This window comes from Heteronotia binoei, chromosome 11 (assembly GCF_032191835.1).
Source record: "Heteronotia binoei isolate CCM8104 ecotype False Entrance Well chromosome 11, APGP_CSIRO_Hbin_v1, whole genome shotgun sequence".
Classification (NCBI taxonomy): Eukaryota; Metazoa; Chordata; class Lepidosauria; order Squamata; family Gekkonidae; genus Heteronotia; species Heteronotia binoei.
The window spans coordinates 55,894,808-55,911,516 of NC_083233.1; the positions used below are offsets into that span (position 1 = coordinate 55,894,808).

At 44.4% G+C, this 16,709-nt stretch overlaps 1 protein-coding gene across 4 annotated transcripts in view; it reads right to left on the reverse strand.

Moving 5' to 3' along the window:
• Nucleotides 1-8,239: 8,239 nt before the first annotated feature.
• SRRM4 (serine/arginine repetitive matrix 4) overlaps nt 8,240-16,709 on the reverse strand; it is a 37,330-nt gene continuing 28,860 nt past the window's right edge. For all 4 annotated transcript variants that reach the window (XM_060250000.1, XM_060250001.1, XM_060249999.1 and 1 more), the window contains 2 exons: nt 15,395-15,541; nt 8,240-9,301 (listed from right to left, as the gene is read on the reverse strand). In XM_060250000.1, coding sequence (XP_060105983.1) covers nt 9,028-9,301; nt 15,395-15,541 — 421 coding nt within the window. In that variant the 3' untranslated portion in view covers nt 8,240-9,027. The remainder of the gene's footprint in view (nt 9,302-15,394; nt 15,542-16,709) is intronic.

Here is a 16,709-nt window from a genome sequence, read left to right on the forward strand (position 1 = left end):
GCTGGTTTTTAATACAGAGATGCTGTGGCTCCTGTCCAGCTCTGGAAAGGCCCCGTAGTTTGACTGGTGACCCTGACACTCTGAGGCTAGACTGGGGAACTGCACTTGCTGCTCTCAACTACAGCCCTCAACTACAGCCTTGCAGGGCACCTAGGAACATATGATTGATGTAAATTAAGGTGCCCACCTGATTGGGGAAAAGCTCCCATCAGGCTTTCAGGTCATGTAGCAATAGGGCTTTGGTGAATAGACCACTTATGTGCTAGACTTTGTCCCATGATACTCCCCAAACTATCAGGTAATCGCCTGTGGTGCTGGGATTGGCAGGTAGGATGGGAGTCTGGGCAGAGGGGCACATGTCAAGGTGGAGTCTACGCAACTCTTCACCAAAGAGCTACAACAAATTGCACAAATAATTCCTTTTCATTTCATTTCAGAGCCAGTGTTGCATTCCTGCACCTTTCTTTAAATTGCAAGAAAAATTACAATTATCAACAAACCCTGTGCCCCTGAGTGACTGACGTATCTCCAATACCATAAACAAAAATGGAGCATGATGGAATTGGGTGTGTGTGTGCCTGTGCATGCAAAGACTGTGCATGTGCTTGTGTGTTTTAGTTGCCAACAAGTTGCTTCTGACTTATAGTGGCCTTATGGATTAATGACCTCTGAAATGTCCTATTGTCAATAGCCTTGCCTTGCTCAGGTCTTGCAAACTGAGGGCCATGGCTTCCTTGATTGAGTCCATCCATCTCATGTTGGGTCTTCTCTTTTCCTGCTGTCTTCAACTTTTCATAACATCATTGTCTTTCCCAGGGACTTTTGCCACCTCATAATGTGACCAAAGTACAGCAGACCCTCAGTTTATCATTGTAGCTTCTAGCGAGAGTTCAGGCTTGATTTGATCTAGAGCCCACTAATTTGTCTTTGGTGGTATCTGTAAAACTTCGGTGCCCACTAGAACCCACTAATTTGTCTTCGGTGGTATCTGTAAAACTTCTCTCCAAAACAGCATTTCAAATGAGATTTGTAAATACCAACCCCTCCCCCACCAAGTTTGATTTTCATTTTCTTATATGTTGCAGAAATAAATACAGATTTATAGATCCTAAACAGGGCTTTTTTTTGTAGCAGGAACTCCTTTGTATATTAGGCCACACACCCCTGATGTAACCAATCCTCCCAGAGCATATAGGATTTTTAGTACAGGGCCTACTTTAAGCTTAGGGAGGATTGACTATATTGGGGTGTGTGGCCTAATATGCAAAGGAGTTCCTGCTACAAAAGAAGCCCTGGATCCTAATGTAACAGTCTGGACCTATGTATGTGGCAAACATGTTTCTTACTATGGATAGGATCCAAACAACTTCTCCACTGGTAAAAAAGGAGAAGGGAGTTCCCAATAGGCCATCCTAGGAATCACGGGATTGACCTGGCCAAAAGGTATGTTGGACAAAGGTGATAATAACAAGGGAAATCAGGTGAGAGTAAGTGAAATCCTATGTGCACTAGGGCTGGCTATGAATGGCTTCCACAGACTCACTCAAATCCTCTGGACTCCAATCCAGTCTCCAACTCAAGTGCAAGAGTTTTGATTTCAAGGCTAGGTAATTACCTCTATTATGGAGATTCACAAGTTAAATGAAACAACGCAGACCACATAGGGGCAAGGACACAGTCATGGGGAAAGGAAGTTTGGGGAGCCAACCCCCCCCCCCCATTATTCTAGGAATCTTTTTAAAATGTTCTTAAAACAATGTCTAGCCCATTTATTTGTGGAAATCTAGGGGAAAGTACAAGGGCAAAATACTGCACAGTAGTTCCATAGGAAGAACACCAGCTCTCATTTTCCAGTGCTTTATATTAATTGGATCGTTCAAAACTCTGTTTGAAGGGCAAACACCCCTGGTGTGGGGGAAGGGGGTTAAACAAAATGCACTGTGATGCAGTAGTTGCTTTGACCACTGACATATTCCAGTGAAACTTGGTATTCAGGACACAGTTCTGTGTCTCAAATTCAAAACCAGCTTGACTCCTACAGATGGCTCCAGAAGGATGTAAAATGCAGTCATGCAGTGTCTCCCTTGATCACAGAGACATCACATTGCAAAACTTGTCACACTGCAACATCTGAAATCTGAATGTCAGTGGAAGACCCACACGGGGATGTGGAGATGAGGGAACAAAGGAGGCATAATTCACTTAGGGTTGGCAAATCCGACTCAAGAAATATCTGGGGTTTTGGAGCCTGGAGACTTTGGGGGTAGAGCAAGGAACAAGGTTGTGACAAGCACAATTGAACTTCAACAGGAATTCTGGCCATCACATTTAAAGGGCCCATGCTCCTTTTAAATGCCTTCCCTTCTTTGGGAAATAATGGAGGATGAAGGCACCTTCTTTTGGGGCTCATAGAAATGGACCCTCTGGTCCAGTCTTTTTAAACTAGTTTCCATAGGGTATAATGGAGTGCTCAGCAGACATTCCCTCCCTCCCTCCCACTTTCTGATAACCATGAAGTGGGGGGAGGGTGTCCAAATTGGGGGAACCTCTACCCCTAACTGGGGATTGGCAACCCTAACTGTAATAGAATCTCTAAAGCAGGGGTGTTGAACTCATTTGTTATGAGGGCTGAATCTGATATAAATGAGACCTTGTTGGGCCGGGCCATGTCAGGTTGGGCTGGCCATGCCAGGCTGGGCCATGGGCCTATTTAAGAATAGGTAGCAGAGATATAAATTTTATAAAGAACACAGACAAACACACACACATATATATTTTAAAACTTAACACATGCTTGAAATGTTAGCACTCATTGGTCATAAAGATGCTTTCTTTGTATTTCTCCCATTGGATCCAGGGAACTGGCCAAAGGAAGCTCTGGCTTTTTCTTTCTTTCTCCAGGGGAATGGGGGGGGGGGGGAAGCCTCAGCCAATAGAAGGAAGAGAGGCTTGGCTCAGTAGCTCTGCTGTGCAATTGAGAGCCTGGCAAAGCAAGCTATTCCTCCCCCCTTCCTCCCCAAGGGAGGAGCCTCAGTCAATGGAGAAAATATTGGTTTTGCTCTGTAGCTCCTGTGCAATTGAGCAAGCCTTGCAAAAGCAAGCTGTTATGCAGAAGGAAGCAAGAGAGAGGGAGAAGGAAGCAGATGAAAGCCAGTTGCTCGGGGATCTGATAGAAGCCCTCTGGGAGCCTCATTCGGCCCCCCAACTGCATGTTTGACACCCCTGATCTAAAGAAGAAGACGAAGAAGACATTGGATTTATATTCCACCCTCCACTCAAGAGTCTCAGAGCGGCTCACATCTCCTTTATCTCCCTCCCCCACAACAGACACCCTGTGAGGTGGGTGGGGCTGAGAGCCTAAACAGTGATTTGAACAATGTAAAAATGGTGCTCTTCATGCATTGATGCATTTGAAAAGAGATTTTGAAAGACAAAAACAGACAGAAACGAGTCATGAGAATGAAACACTGCTGGAACTTTTATTGTACTTTTGACTGTGTGTATGAAAATTTTCCAGGAAGACTAAAGAACATGGCCAGATCAAAAGGTAGTTTGTAAAATCTGAAGTCCGATGAACCAAGATCGCCAAGGGGCTCAGTAACCACCATCCATCATGGGCAAACAAGGGAAATGTACTTTCGGCTCCCTTTCATTTCTAATTTTGTTTAGAATATTGCAGTTAATATTACATGAACTTGCCCTGGGAATTCTTACAGGGCTAAATAATCTTGAACAATTACAGTTCTTGTCAGGAGGCTTGCATTGGAATTTGCTCAAAGTGTGTGTTTGTGTGTTGGGAGGGTGCTTGCCTATAACTAGGGAATGTTGCTGGAAATGCCTTATTTTTTTGTGTGAAATGCCTCGTCTTCATGTACAGTGTCTCTCTTCTGTTAAGCATAATTCAGACGCTGTGTGAAAATGAGTTACTCTGATCCTCTTAAGCCTTTTCCAGCACACTGTACCTTTCAAGCTTCAGGCAGAAGATGTGGACAGCATTGCAGAGAATGCTCTGGGTGGGTCCAGACCTTTGTTTTTGAGGTTTTGCCTTAGTCAAGTGTTTCTTGCTAGACTCAAATTTCTTTTTCTGAGGACTTTTCAGGATAATTTAATCCACTTCGTTGCTTGCACATGGTTAGATGCTCCCCCCCCCTTCCCTCCTGATAGTCTACAAGAAGCTCAGTGGCAGAACCACTGTAATTTTTTTTTTTAAAAAAAAAACATCCCCCCCAATAAATATAAAGAAATAAATAATAAATTAGAAGCTATATCTTATTTTGTTTCTCCTTAGACATAACAGTGCATAGCAAAAATAATACCCATTGACTGAAGTCAGAAACAAATTGATTATAATTTGAAACGAAAGAACAAACAAATACATTTCACAACTGCAGCACAAAAAGAGGAAGAAAGAGAGAGGAACTGCAAGGAAGATGACTCTGGATGTGGAGGAGGCTGCAGTTCTTGGCCCACTGAGCTCAGTGGAGCTTGGATTTGGTACTCAAGCTCTTGTGGTTGCGATCATCTGCTGCTATCATAGCGGCTCCTTTCTCCTGCTTTCTTGGCCTGACCTGGATGGCCCAGGCCAGCCCAATCTCGTCAGATCTCAGAAGCTAAGCTCTGGTTAGTATTTGGATAGGAGACCACCAAGGAAGTTCAAGGATGCTATGGAGAGGCAGGCAATGGCAAACCCCTATTTGTGTCTGTTGCTTAGAAATCTCTATGGGGTTGCCATAAATTGGCTGCAACTTTATAGCAAAAAACAAACAAAAAAACCCACTGTTCTTTTGTCTGCACTTTTATGTTGAAAAAATTTTAAGCACAAGAGTTGTGATCTTAGTAACACAGGCTAGTCTTACCCTAATACCCTTTAGAGCTGGAAAAGATTACTTGGATGAACACAACTCCTGGCTGTTACTTTTTCCCAAGAAGCTGGTCTTGAATAATCCCACTGATTCCAGTATTAGCCTCCATCTCATCCATACGCCTCTTGGACTACGCTTGTCTGCAGTTTGTGTCTCTGTTCCTCCCTCTTTCCTTTTCTCTCTCTAGCATCTGTCACACTGTTTGCAAGAGCAGCAGTGCTTGGCAGCCACTCCATGTAACAACCCACACCAAACTCACTGGCACTAGGAAAGTAGCACAGGTACATTAAATCAGAGACGATCGACTTGGATGACAGAGTGGGTGGTTCGTTTCCTTCCTGGCCACTTTCTTGGTGGGCTGCCCATCCCAAGGCATGATAGTCCTATTGCCATAGGGGCTTTGGACAAGGAGGGTCTGGTCCTCCCAGGCTGAAGTATCACTTAAGACACTGCTTTTGAAACTGTTATGTTATCCCAGAGGCCTCAGTGGCATAGTCTCATTTTGTGCTGCAGAGGGGGGCCAGCCAAAGTCAGCTCAGCTCAGTCAGGTGCTGTTCCCTGAAGGACAGCAGCTTTCAGTCTGAGATGGCGTACTATGAGAAGACCAGGGAGCAGCAAGTAAGTACCACAGTGTAGCTCAGATGCAGCTCTGGAGACCCCCAGTGCTAAATGAAACAAAATAACCCCCCAATAATTTAGCATTCCCCCTCAAAAAATATTTAAATTAACAGCAACCAATTCACATTCATTCCCACATAGAATCCCAAAGATAAATAATTACAGTAAACAATAAATAACATAGAAATACACAACATACTGGCTGATTGGGGAAACTGAGGAAATTTTAACTGCCACAGAATAATATGGCTATGGACAATCATCCTGCTGTGGTCCACAGAGCCACACATTTCCCTGCCTCATATTCTTCAAGCAGTGTGTGGGAGTATGCAAGATGGGGTTTTGTTCTGAGAATGTCCCTCAAATAAATAAAAGGAAACAGATCAAGCTATTTGCTTCTATTTACACTATGTTTTCTTTTTTCTTTTTTTACAAAGTCTCTTCTTCTATCTCCTTTAAAGGTCTGAAGTCCCCTAGCACAATACTTGTGGGGAGTGGTTCATTCCACGATTGAAGTATTTGTCCAATGTTGCCAGCCTCCAACTGCCATGACACAGTAGGGTGAACAGGAGAAATCTCTATATTTTTGTCAGTTGTTAAATCCAAGAGCTTTTAACCTATTTGGTTCCTTTCCTTGCTTCCAATCTGCAAGTGCTCTTTTGTGACACATCACCTCCACTGCCAAATCATGTGCATTCTAATCACCTAATAAATTGCTTTGGGAGGGCCTGAATTTGAGAAAAAAGTTCCTTACTATAACTAACCTGTCACATGGTGCAACACTACAGTGGAGGGAGGCCACAGCGGGCTCAGTGAAGGAGTCCCACATGATGTTGCAGTTCTGTTGCCTCTGTCTTCCTCTTTAGGGCTAAATTAGAGGAGATGGGGAGAGCCACTGTTTTAATTCTTATGTTTCTATGCTTCTGGCTTTTTATTGGGTGATTTTAAATGGTTTTGAGTTTCAATCATTTTATATTTTTTATGATTTGATCTTGTTTTTGTTTTGCCTGCTTCCATAAACAGGTCTCTGAAGAGGTGGCATGAAATGTTTTAAGGAAAGGAAAGGTCCCCTGTGCAAGCACCAGTTGTTTCCAGCTCTGGGGTGACATTGCTTTCACAACGTTTTCACGGCAGACTTTTTATGGGGTGGTTTGCCATTGCCTTCCCCAGTCATCTACACTTCTCCCCCACCCAGCAAGCTGGGTACTCATTTTACCGACCTCATAAGGATGAAAGGCTGAGTCAGCCTCAAGCCGGCTACTTGAAAACCCAGCTACCGCTGGAGATCAAACTCAGGTCGTGAGCAGAGCTTAGGACTGCAGTACTGCAGCTTTAACACTCTGTGCCACGGGCCTCTTTTGAAATGTTTCAAACAAACAGCCAAATAAATAAATCACATCTTCCTTATTCATCTTTACAGTTACTAGCTTCTAAAGCAAAAGATGTATGCAAGTGAGATGAGCTGAATTCTCCCAGCCTCACCTCTAGCCAACTCCAGCCTGATTCAGAAATATACTTTGGTAAAGAGTTAGGGACTGTGGTCTACATGATGGTGTGTAGTTTGAATTGTCTGTTGTTGTAAATTTATTAGCCACTTTTCTGCCTACAGGAGCTCAAGGCACCTTACAAAGCAAACACATTAAAATATATAGCCCACATTAAAAAAAAACCCACAAATTAAAATTGACAATTTAAATCTGCGGGTAGGCAGAAAAGCTAAAACTAACCATGTGCCATTGTAAGTGGGATGCTATCCTGTAATACTTGCATCCTTCAATGTGACATATTAACATTTATGTTTTGCTCTAGGTCTGTTATATTTCTGTTTGGCTCCAGATTCCTACAATCAAAATCCTATTGCATTGCCTATTGGATGGCCCATCCTGTTGATTGTATTGACTTATTCCGTGTAATCAATCTTGAGTCCCAGCAAGGCTTTTTCTTGTAGCAGGAACTCCTTTGCATACTAGGCCACACCCCTCTTATGTAGCCAATCCTTCAAGAGCTTACAGGGCTCTTATTACAGGACCTACTGTAAACTCTTGGAGGATTGGCTACATCAGGGGTGTCTGGCCTAATATGAAAAGGAGTTCCTGCTACAAAAAAAGCCCTGAGTCCCAGTGAGAAAGGTAAAATATAAACAACAGCATCTCTTTTAGTATATAAAAATTGCTCCAGCCTCTGTTTTATACAAAAACGAAGAAGATGCATAAGCAAGCAAATACGACTGCCTGTTTGGTATCTAGTTTGGCCTTAGAGGATTTCTCTTAGGGGAACTGCAGTCTCCAACGGTATTCACAGAGGGCGGCGGGGGGAAGCATGGCTGAATTATTTAAAAGGAGCTTTGGAGACAGATCTATGATTGTGCATCTATTGTTTGCTTTAATGTTTACAGTTTTAGTAATGTATCTGGAAACTGGTGGTAGAGTTTGTCAGAAAAGCAGTATAAAAGTATTTAAATAAATAAATATAGGAGATGCTGCAAAGATCTCTAGCCTGGAGACCCAGCCCAGATTTAGAGATGCAATTGGATGGGGATATGTTGAAGGCAACTTCCAAACATGCTGCTAAAGAACCAGAGGCTGTTGATATGGTGTCATCGTAAGTATGTCTAAAATATATGTTGCAGACGCATAGTATGGCAGATCATTCAGATTTATGACTGACTCTTGTGAACTAGGATGTCCAAAACTGACTGGGATGTTCTGAACTGAGCCACCTCTTACCCTTACAGAGCAGAGCGCTATCATGGGCAAGTCTTTTGAAAGAACTCAGAATGGCCTCTAACACATTTAGGCCCTTGGATTTCTTCAGAGGTAAGCAATCCAGGGAGAGGAACCATGTTTTTATCTACTGTGTGCAATTGGTTAGATGCTGAGGCTCTCTTGACACAAGAAATATGTCCCAGGAGAGACCAGGAAAAATATTTGGCTAGTTTGTCATGATTGGTCCCTTGGCCACTCACCACAAAGGAATACTTCTGCAATTGTTTGGTTTACTAGGAAAGATAAAGTAACGCCCCCTCCCAGGTGGGGCTGAGCAGCCACCATAATGGCATGGAACTCACTTGGAAGGCGGTGGCGACAGAATGAGGATGTGGCTGCAGCTAGTCAGAGGGCAGAGAAGAGGGTCATAGCAGATGAGAACAGCAAAGTATTCCCTTCTTTGGGAGCATTGGGAGCCTGCCACATGACCTCCTGAGTGGTGAGGGGACTAGGGCAGAGGTGCAATTACGAGGAGGAGGACGCAGCAAGCTGGTGAGAACTTTAAGGACTGGACTGTGCGATTTCGGCATTTTCAGTTCCTGCAGGAGAGATGCGCAGGGCAATCTAGTTTGTGCTGGGTGTCCAGTGGTCCACAACTGACAAGCACCAGCTGCATGGCTGGCTTTCCAAGGAAAAAGGGATGCTCCCCAAGCGCTCGGTTACCAGGTGAGGATGTTCTGTGTCCAGTCATTATGGAAACTACCATTTGGTCTTGCTCTTGACCATCAGTCTGACTTGGAGCAGGGGGCAAAAAGGAAAGCCCATCTGGTACAGGATGGCCGCTAATGCCGCATGCTATTGCAACTGCCTGCTGATTCGGAACTCCTGCTGCAGCTTCGCCGGCTGTTCCTTGCCCCTGAGCTACGGCTACGGCTGCCGTTGCAGCTGCTACTGCTCCAGCTCCTGCTGCGGCTGGTCCTGTTGCTGGAGATGCTGCGACTGCGGCTGGGAGAGTGGCTGAAGTTGCTGTACCAAGAGGAATAGCTGCTTGCGCTGCTAGGGGATGAGGAGGAGGAAGGGCTGGGTCTATAGTAGGGGATGGGGCGCTTCCGGGCACTGTGGGGAGGGGACAAAAGAAGAATGTGAAAGAGAGGCTGAGTTAATGTCTTCCTCCAAATTCCTCCATCTGTGTATTTTAAAAACATTTTTCATTTCTATTGGTAGAAACACTTCAAATTGCAGCAATTGCAACAATTTCATCTGGGTTAGATACATAGACCCAAGTGAGGAAAAATTAACAGAATATAAAGGACAACAAATTCAATGTAGTCAGTAATGAACATATGATATAGATAGACACATGGAGAAACAATAGCAATAACAATAATGTATACTCTACTGCAATAGTGATGTTATAGAATCGTTGTTACGGAATTTCTTTTTAATGTAATTGGTTTTACTGACTTCAATGTATGCATTTTATTCTTCTGTTGTACATCCCCCAGATGGGATGGGGTGATCCATTAAGCTGAATAAATCTTGTATTTTTTGGACCATAAGACGCACTTCCCCCCCAAAAGAAAGTGGGGGGGGGGGGGGGAAGTGTGTGCGTCTTATGGAGCGAAGGTACGTGCCTTCCTGGGGGGGGTGCGATCCGCTGCCTCTGCCTCCGATCCAGCGCTTCCCCCGCACCTCCCTGCCTGGCTCCATCTTATTGCAGCAAGCGCTGGGATCGCTCTACGTGGCCCCACCGCAAACCCAGCGCTTCACGAGCACCGGCTGCAGAGGGGGCAGCGTGCTTCCTCCTTGCCTGTGTGCCTGGCTCCACCTCTGATGCTTAAAGTAAGCGCTGGGATCGCTCCCTCCGCCCTCTGATCCCAGCGCTTGCTTTAAGCATCACAGCTGAAGCCAGGCACACAGGCAAGGCGGAAGCACGCTGCCCTCTCCACAGCCGGTGCTTGCGAAGCGCTGGGTTTGCCGAGGGTGCGGGTGCTTCCTCCTTGCCTGTGTGCCTGGCTTCAGCTGTGATGCTTAAAGCAAGCGCTGGGATCGGAGGGCGGAGGGAGCGATCCCAGCGCTTGCTTTAAGCATCAGAGGTGGAGCCAGGCAGACAGACAAGGAGGAAGCACGCTGCCCTCTCCACAGCCGGCGCTCGCGAAGTGCTGGGTTTGCGGAGGGGGCGGGTGCTTCCTCCTTGCCTGTGTGCCTGGCTTCAGCTGTGATGCTTAAAGCAAGCACTGGGATCGGAGGGCAGAGGGAGCGATCCCAGCGCTTGCTTTAAGCATCAGAGGTGGAGCCAGGCACACAGGCAAGGAGGAAGCACGCTGCCCCCTCCACAGCCGGCGCTCGCGAAGCGCTGGGTTTGCGGTGGGGCCACGTGGAGCGATCCCAGCTCTTGCTGCAAGAAGATGGAGCCGGGCAGGGAGGCACGGGGGAAGCGCCGGATCGGAGGCAGAGGCAGCGAATCGCCCCCCAGGAGGAAGGTGCGTCCTATCGTCCGGAGCGCCTTATGGTGCGAAAAATACGGTAAATAAATAAAATACTACTAATCAGGCAAAGAGTCAAATAAGAAGTATGGTTTTTGCTACATCCGACAACCATGCATATTGTCTTGGTTAGAAATATAGTTTATAAAAGGAAACCAGAGGCCTCAAAGTTACAGGTAACATCACCAGTTTCAGACTCATGGATAATGGAAGTGATTATATCCATTGTCTGTAAATTTTGATGTTCGAATCTTCACCCGATGCTTGAATATTAACTGACCGCTCAGCAATTATTTGTTATTTGTAATTTGCATCCAATGAGGTTTTAATATTGTTATTGTTTTACTAGTAACTGAAACACATCACTTAAAAAAAGTATCTTTCTGATGGAATATTAATATGTTCATACTGCAAAAAAAGAGATAGGAATGTTTACCTACAATGGTGACTTTCTTATACATAACATTTCTTTTTTCTACTTTATCTGTACAATTCCATTTAGAACCAACATTTTAATAAGCCATTCTGAGACTGCTGAAGTAGTAAATTTCCTACAAAATCAATCTTTGTAGTGACTTGAGGCATCAATTTAATGGCTACTTGATAATCTTCATCAAAATAATTGAGAAGAAACGCTAAAAGATCAAACTTCAATCAAATTCTAATAATCGACAATGCCAGTTAATATTAGCCATTTGAAACCAATACTCCTGAGCAGCAGCACAGTCCTGTCTCTGGATTTCAGTATTTGATCTTTAAGCCTTATTTGTTCAGAATGTCTGTCAGATAAAAGGTAGATGAAATGCTGATCTTTTAACATCAGCTCTGAATTATCTTGCAGGTGGTCACAATGGGAAGTGTGGCCTAAAATAAATGTAATTCAGTACTTAGATGCCTGAAAAAACTGTCCCAGCTAGGCACTGGAACAAAGCTGCACCACCTATGGCGATGGAACGGTTGATTAAAGTTTTGCAAATTGCACACACGGAGAAAGTGATGGGTTTAAATCACTGAAGAAATGGAGAAGTGATCTCTATTTTCCAGGAACTGTGATTATTTATTACATACATTGCAATTCAATATGATTGAACCCAGGTTGCCTTCTTGAAAGATATCTACTGACTTGCAAGTAAAATGAAATACACGGCTTCTTTATTATATCTTGTTCTTCTCAGCCAAAAACTGGTTCCCAAAGCAACAACAGCAATTAAAACCTATATAGTTAACAGTTAAAAAAAGATCTCTTCACATGGATGTTTTCCTGGGGTTTGCATGCCAAACTGCAGTATGGTTTTTCTCCAATCTTCTCCATTGGTTGTCTCTCTGGGGTTTCTTCATTGTTTCTCTGTGCTTTCTCAAATAGGATCAGACGGTTTGAGACAGCACAGAGAAATGGCAAGGAAAACATGGAAAGACAGCCAATGGAAAACAAGGAGGAAGCTTGGAGAAAAAACACTGTTAAGTCAACACACACACCATGGGAAAACCTCTATGTGAAAAGATCCAAACTATAATGCCAATGTGCTCTTGGAGGGGCTTCTGAGTGAGGTCTGGATCCAGGCACAATGGAGGGGTCCTCTGGCTGCTGCCCCTTCCTCCTCCAATGGCAGCAGGTAGCTAGGAGAGCTCTGAGTTGAAACCAGTGATGATAGAAGGCTGTCTTCTACATCTCTTGGCCTCACTGATGGAATCTGGTACCTGGAAGTATCTGGAGGCTCATGCAATTTTAAAAGATGACCAAAGGAAGGCATGGTAGAAGATTATAAAGTTATGCAACATATATTTGAACCTGGCCATGGAGTGTGGATTGAGAAATCAAGGACAGATGGGAGGAATGTTTCTATAAATCCAGGGGATAAAAACTTGAACCCAAAATCAGATAAGCGAAGTTTGTGTTTGCACAGTTCCCTGCAATTCAAACAAAAAAAATACAAGCCAAGATCTTGCAAGATCGTAGTCAGCATTACAACCAGTCAAAAAAAATTAAGGATGGCTGAGGGAGGAGGGAGAAAGAAATGGCAAGGGGGTTGGGGAAAAGACGAGGACAGGGCGATGGTGGTGGGGGGAAGCAAGATGTCAGGAGCAAAGGAAGATGGGGAGAGGAAGAGGCAGCAGAGGAGAATGGTGCTGAGAAGAGGAGGAGTGAGATGGCAAAGGCCATGATGGGAATCAGGGCTTTTTTTGAGCAGGAATGCAGTTCTGGTTGGCTTGGTGTCAGGGGATGTGGCCTAATATGCAAATGAATTCCTGCTGGGCTTTTCCTACAAAAGCCTTGTGTGGCACAATGGCGATGTCAGGGGGTGTGACTTAATATGCAAATGAGTTTCTGCTGGGCTTTTTCTACTTAAAAAGCCCTGATGGGAATAACAATTAAAAAAATGCTGTGCATAAAGCTCTCCCTAATTATATTTTTACTCAAAATTCCTCAAAATAACATACGTGTACAAAAAGTAATATACATAAATAATTCAGACTCCCACTAAGAACATTTGCACATGTGCCAAACTGGCACTACATATTCCAAGCATTCATTAGGAATTGTGCATGAATAGGCACAGATGGTGCTAAGTTTGCACCTCGAGTGTAGACTCTTCTCAGCCTATAATTTCCTGCCCTGAGAGCTCCAAAAGACTGCGGACAATCCAAACGAGATCCCAATGACCACTTTTCTCATTTTCTTCAAAACCTCTTCAATGGAGAATCAGTCAAGTCTACAGGCAGTGACGAATGTCATTCAACTTGGAGGACATAATTTTGTATCACTTCCCACTGGCTGGCATGCCCTCATTCATTGAGTGAATGTGCAGATGTTCTAAGTGGAAGTCTGAATTATTTATGTGTATTACTTTTTGCAAATGCACATGTATGTTATTTTGAGGAATTCTGAGTACAAATATAATTAGGGGGAGAGCTTTATGCACAGCATTTTTTGCTTGTTATTTCAGACTGTGTGGTGCTGTGAGCCTCTATTGTTTAAAGGCCATGATGGGGCAGCAGCACTGGCAGAAGCAGGAGGAAGAGGTGGCAAGGACATAGAGAGGGAACAGGGACAGGAGGGAAAAGGCGTGCAGTGTGAGACCAGCAGATGGGCTTTCTGCTTTCAGTCTCCCTCCCCTTCCCAGGTGATAAGGGGTCTGGCTCAGAGCACAAACAACAATCTGGCAGGCTTTCCTCTTCACACCCCCTCCATCCTTGGCTGTGGGGGGAGGGAGGGAGGCTTGGAAGGGGAAGCCCTACCTGCCTGCTTTCTGCTTAGCTCCAATGCTGCTGGTCACAAGATGGGGCTGGAGGGGCTTGAAGCTGAAAGTATGACGTCCTATCTGCTCCCTCCTCTCCAATCCATTACTGGCCTACTAATCTAGGGAATCTTAGAGTTGAACTGCTCTGTAATCCTACTTAAGAAGAACATAGCTGGACTCTGGTCATTACTGATGCAACACCTTCTCCTGGGAGCTGTCCGAGGTCCTGCAGAGGCTGCACAGGCTTTGCAAGCGTACCAGCTATATGAAACCCACTATCCCCTTCTCATACTGATTACTCTTAAGATTTGTCCCCTTCCCCAGACCTTGTTCAGCATTCTGCATGCCTGGCTAGAAAGAGCTATGTGAGAGAAGTAAATCGTATTATGTCCATTCTAAAATGCTGCTGGCTTGTCCTCTTTCCTACTGTAGCCAGATGCATCCTGGATTAGTCTCGAGTTCAGCATGCTCAAGAGATTACAAAAAAGAACACTGTGTTCACTGTATTTCTCTAAAATAAAGCAGGGAATGCGTGGCAGTATTTTAACTCCAGGCAGTATGTCAGGCATTGTGAGAGTGTGACAGAGATCAGGAAGGATGGAAGAGTTCCCAAACAGGCCAGGAGGCAGCTAGGGTGTGGCTGAAGAATGGCTGCAGTCAGGCCAGAAGTCAGGAATTCACAGGGCAGTCCAAGGCAGAGAGGAGGCATGAGGTTAATCAGATATGCAAGAGTCAAGAACAATGTCCCCTCTAAGCTGTGGAGTCTTGTGAGCAAAAATTCTACTTTGTGAGCTACTGGCATTAACGTTGGGAGTGAGCAATTTGGCTACTGCATAAATTAGTTTGCTCTGGGGCCATCCTGCCTAAGCTAAGACAAAAATGTGTGAGCCAGAGGCTAAAAAACTGTGGGCTAGCTCACACTAACTCATCTTAGAGGGAAAACTGGTCAGGAACCAGCCTCAGCAGAACTAACACACTTTTCACACTACTGACAAGTTGGTCAATCTGATGGGTTCAGTCTGGAGGCAATGCCAGTATTTCTATAGGTTGGATCTTATTGAACCATTCAGCCAGCTGATCTTAGCAGCTGTCATTGGATCCTTTTAGAAAGGGTGTGCTTCCTCTCTTGCCTTCCTTGGGAAGGGGTTTTGTGATGCAGAAGATGTTGGCCAGCAGCTCTTCCTTGAAAGGCTCTGGAGTCACAGGAACCAGATTCTGGGCTCAAATTCCTACAGTGCCTGACATATTGCCTTCTCCACATTACTGGAGCTTAGTGGTCATGCAATTAAACCAAGAGGCAATGGATTCAGGACAGACAGAAGAGAGTATGTCATACAGCACATAATTATCTTATAGAATTTGTGCTAATGGATTAGATGGCTGAAAATGGAGATATTGTAAAAATTCATGGAAGAGAAGCCTTTGGACACTGAAAGACCTCTGATCCACTAGAGTGATCCTTATGTTCCTAAGTTAATCCTCACCTTGTTATGCGCCGTGCTTCCAGGTGGCTAGGAGAATCTCTTCTGCGTTTCCTCATGGGGGAATAAGACTGTTTGCGACGTCGCCGATCACAGTGCCGGTGAGACTCTTTCCCACTGGAACCATATCTGTGATCTCGTTCACGATCCCTAGGAAAAGATAATTTCAAACAGAATCAATGTAGATTGGTTTGGCTCAGCCACATGAGGCTGTGTAACCCGTCTTCTCTGAGACTGACTCTGTGAACACCCTTTCTGCCAACTCTGAGTATCAAATTAGGTCTTCCTTCAGTTACCATCCCACTATGTTTAAGAACATTGGTAATGCCTTCTGTTCTTATTTGTTGGCTGGGATATGAATTGAGTTTCCTTTTTTACTGGCTGTTTGACATTTCTAAAACCAAAACAAAACTGCAATATAAAAAAAACACAACCCACCCTTCTTTCATTGAAATCTCCAAATCCAGAGGCAGTTGATTCTCTGCATGCTAGTTGCTGTAGGACCTTACAGTTGGGCAAACTCTCACCTTCATGCCCTACTTATGGCTAGCTGGTCACTCGCAAGAAGGATTATGGACTACATACATCATGCCTTAGACAGATTTTTGGTTTCCATCGCCTTTTAATTCTGTAACCTAGCACAGTTGCATTCTTTACTGGATTTCTTACACTGAATTGTTTTCTATATTTTGAATTGTTATCTATATTTTGTCCTCTTCCATGAGTCTCAGTGAGAAAAGTGGGCTAATAAACAAAGTACATGAATGGACCTTTGGTCTGATCCAGTAAGGCTTGTCTTATGAATGTACAAATATCTGGGATTATTACTTGAGCCAGTCCCTGAAGCGAAATGGACCATCAGAATTGATTAGATAGGTTTGTATAAATTTTCTCTATATCAAATGTTTTGCCTTTGGGGAACCCTTTCTATAACCATTTCTCTGGGAGGTGTTTTAGTTCATGCAGGGCACTGGGATATTACCTAGATTGCTCTTTACCGTGGCTGCATACTTGGTGGCAGACAAGCTGTTTGGGGAAAGTTTGCCCATTATTACTGATCTCCCACTGGAGAATGCTGGCAGCCTTCCAAAGGGCCCCAAGCTTTCAAGCCTTCCAAAGGACCCCAAGCAAACTGGATCAAATTAGACATTCCTAGTATCTTTTTTTAGCAACCATTACAGACAATCCAGGGGACTAATTTAGATGAGAGTCATATGGAGAAGGTAACTCTTCCACTCCTGCATTTTTACTAACTGACGCTCCAACCCCCCGTAAATTTATTAGCTCTGTAAAGGGGGGTGGGAAAGGTTATATCAGT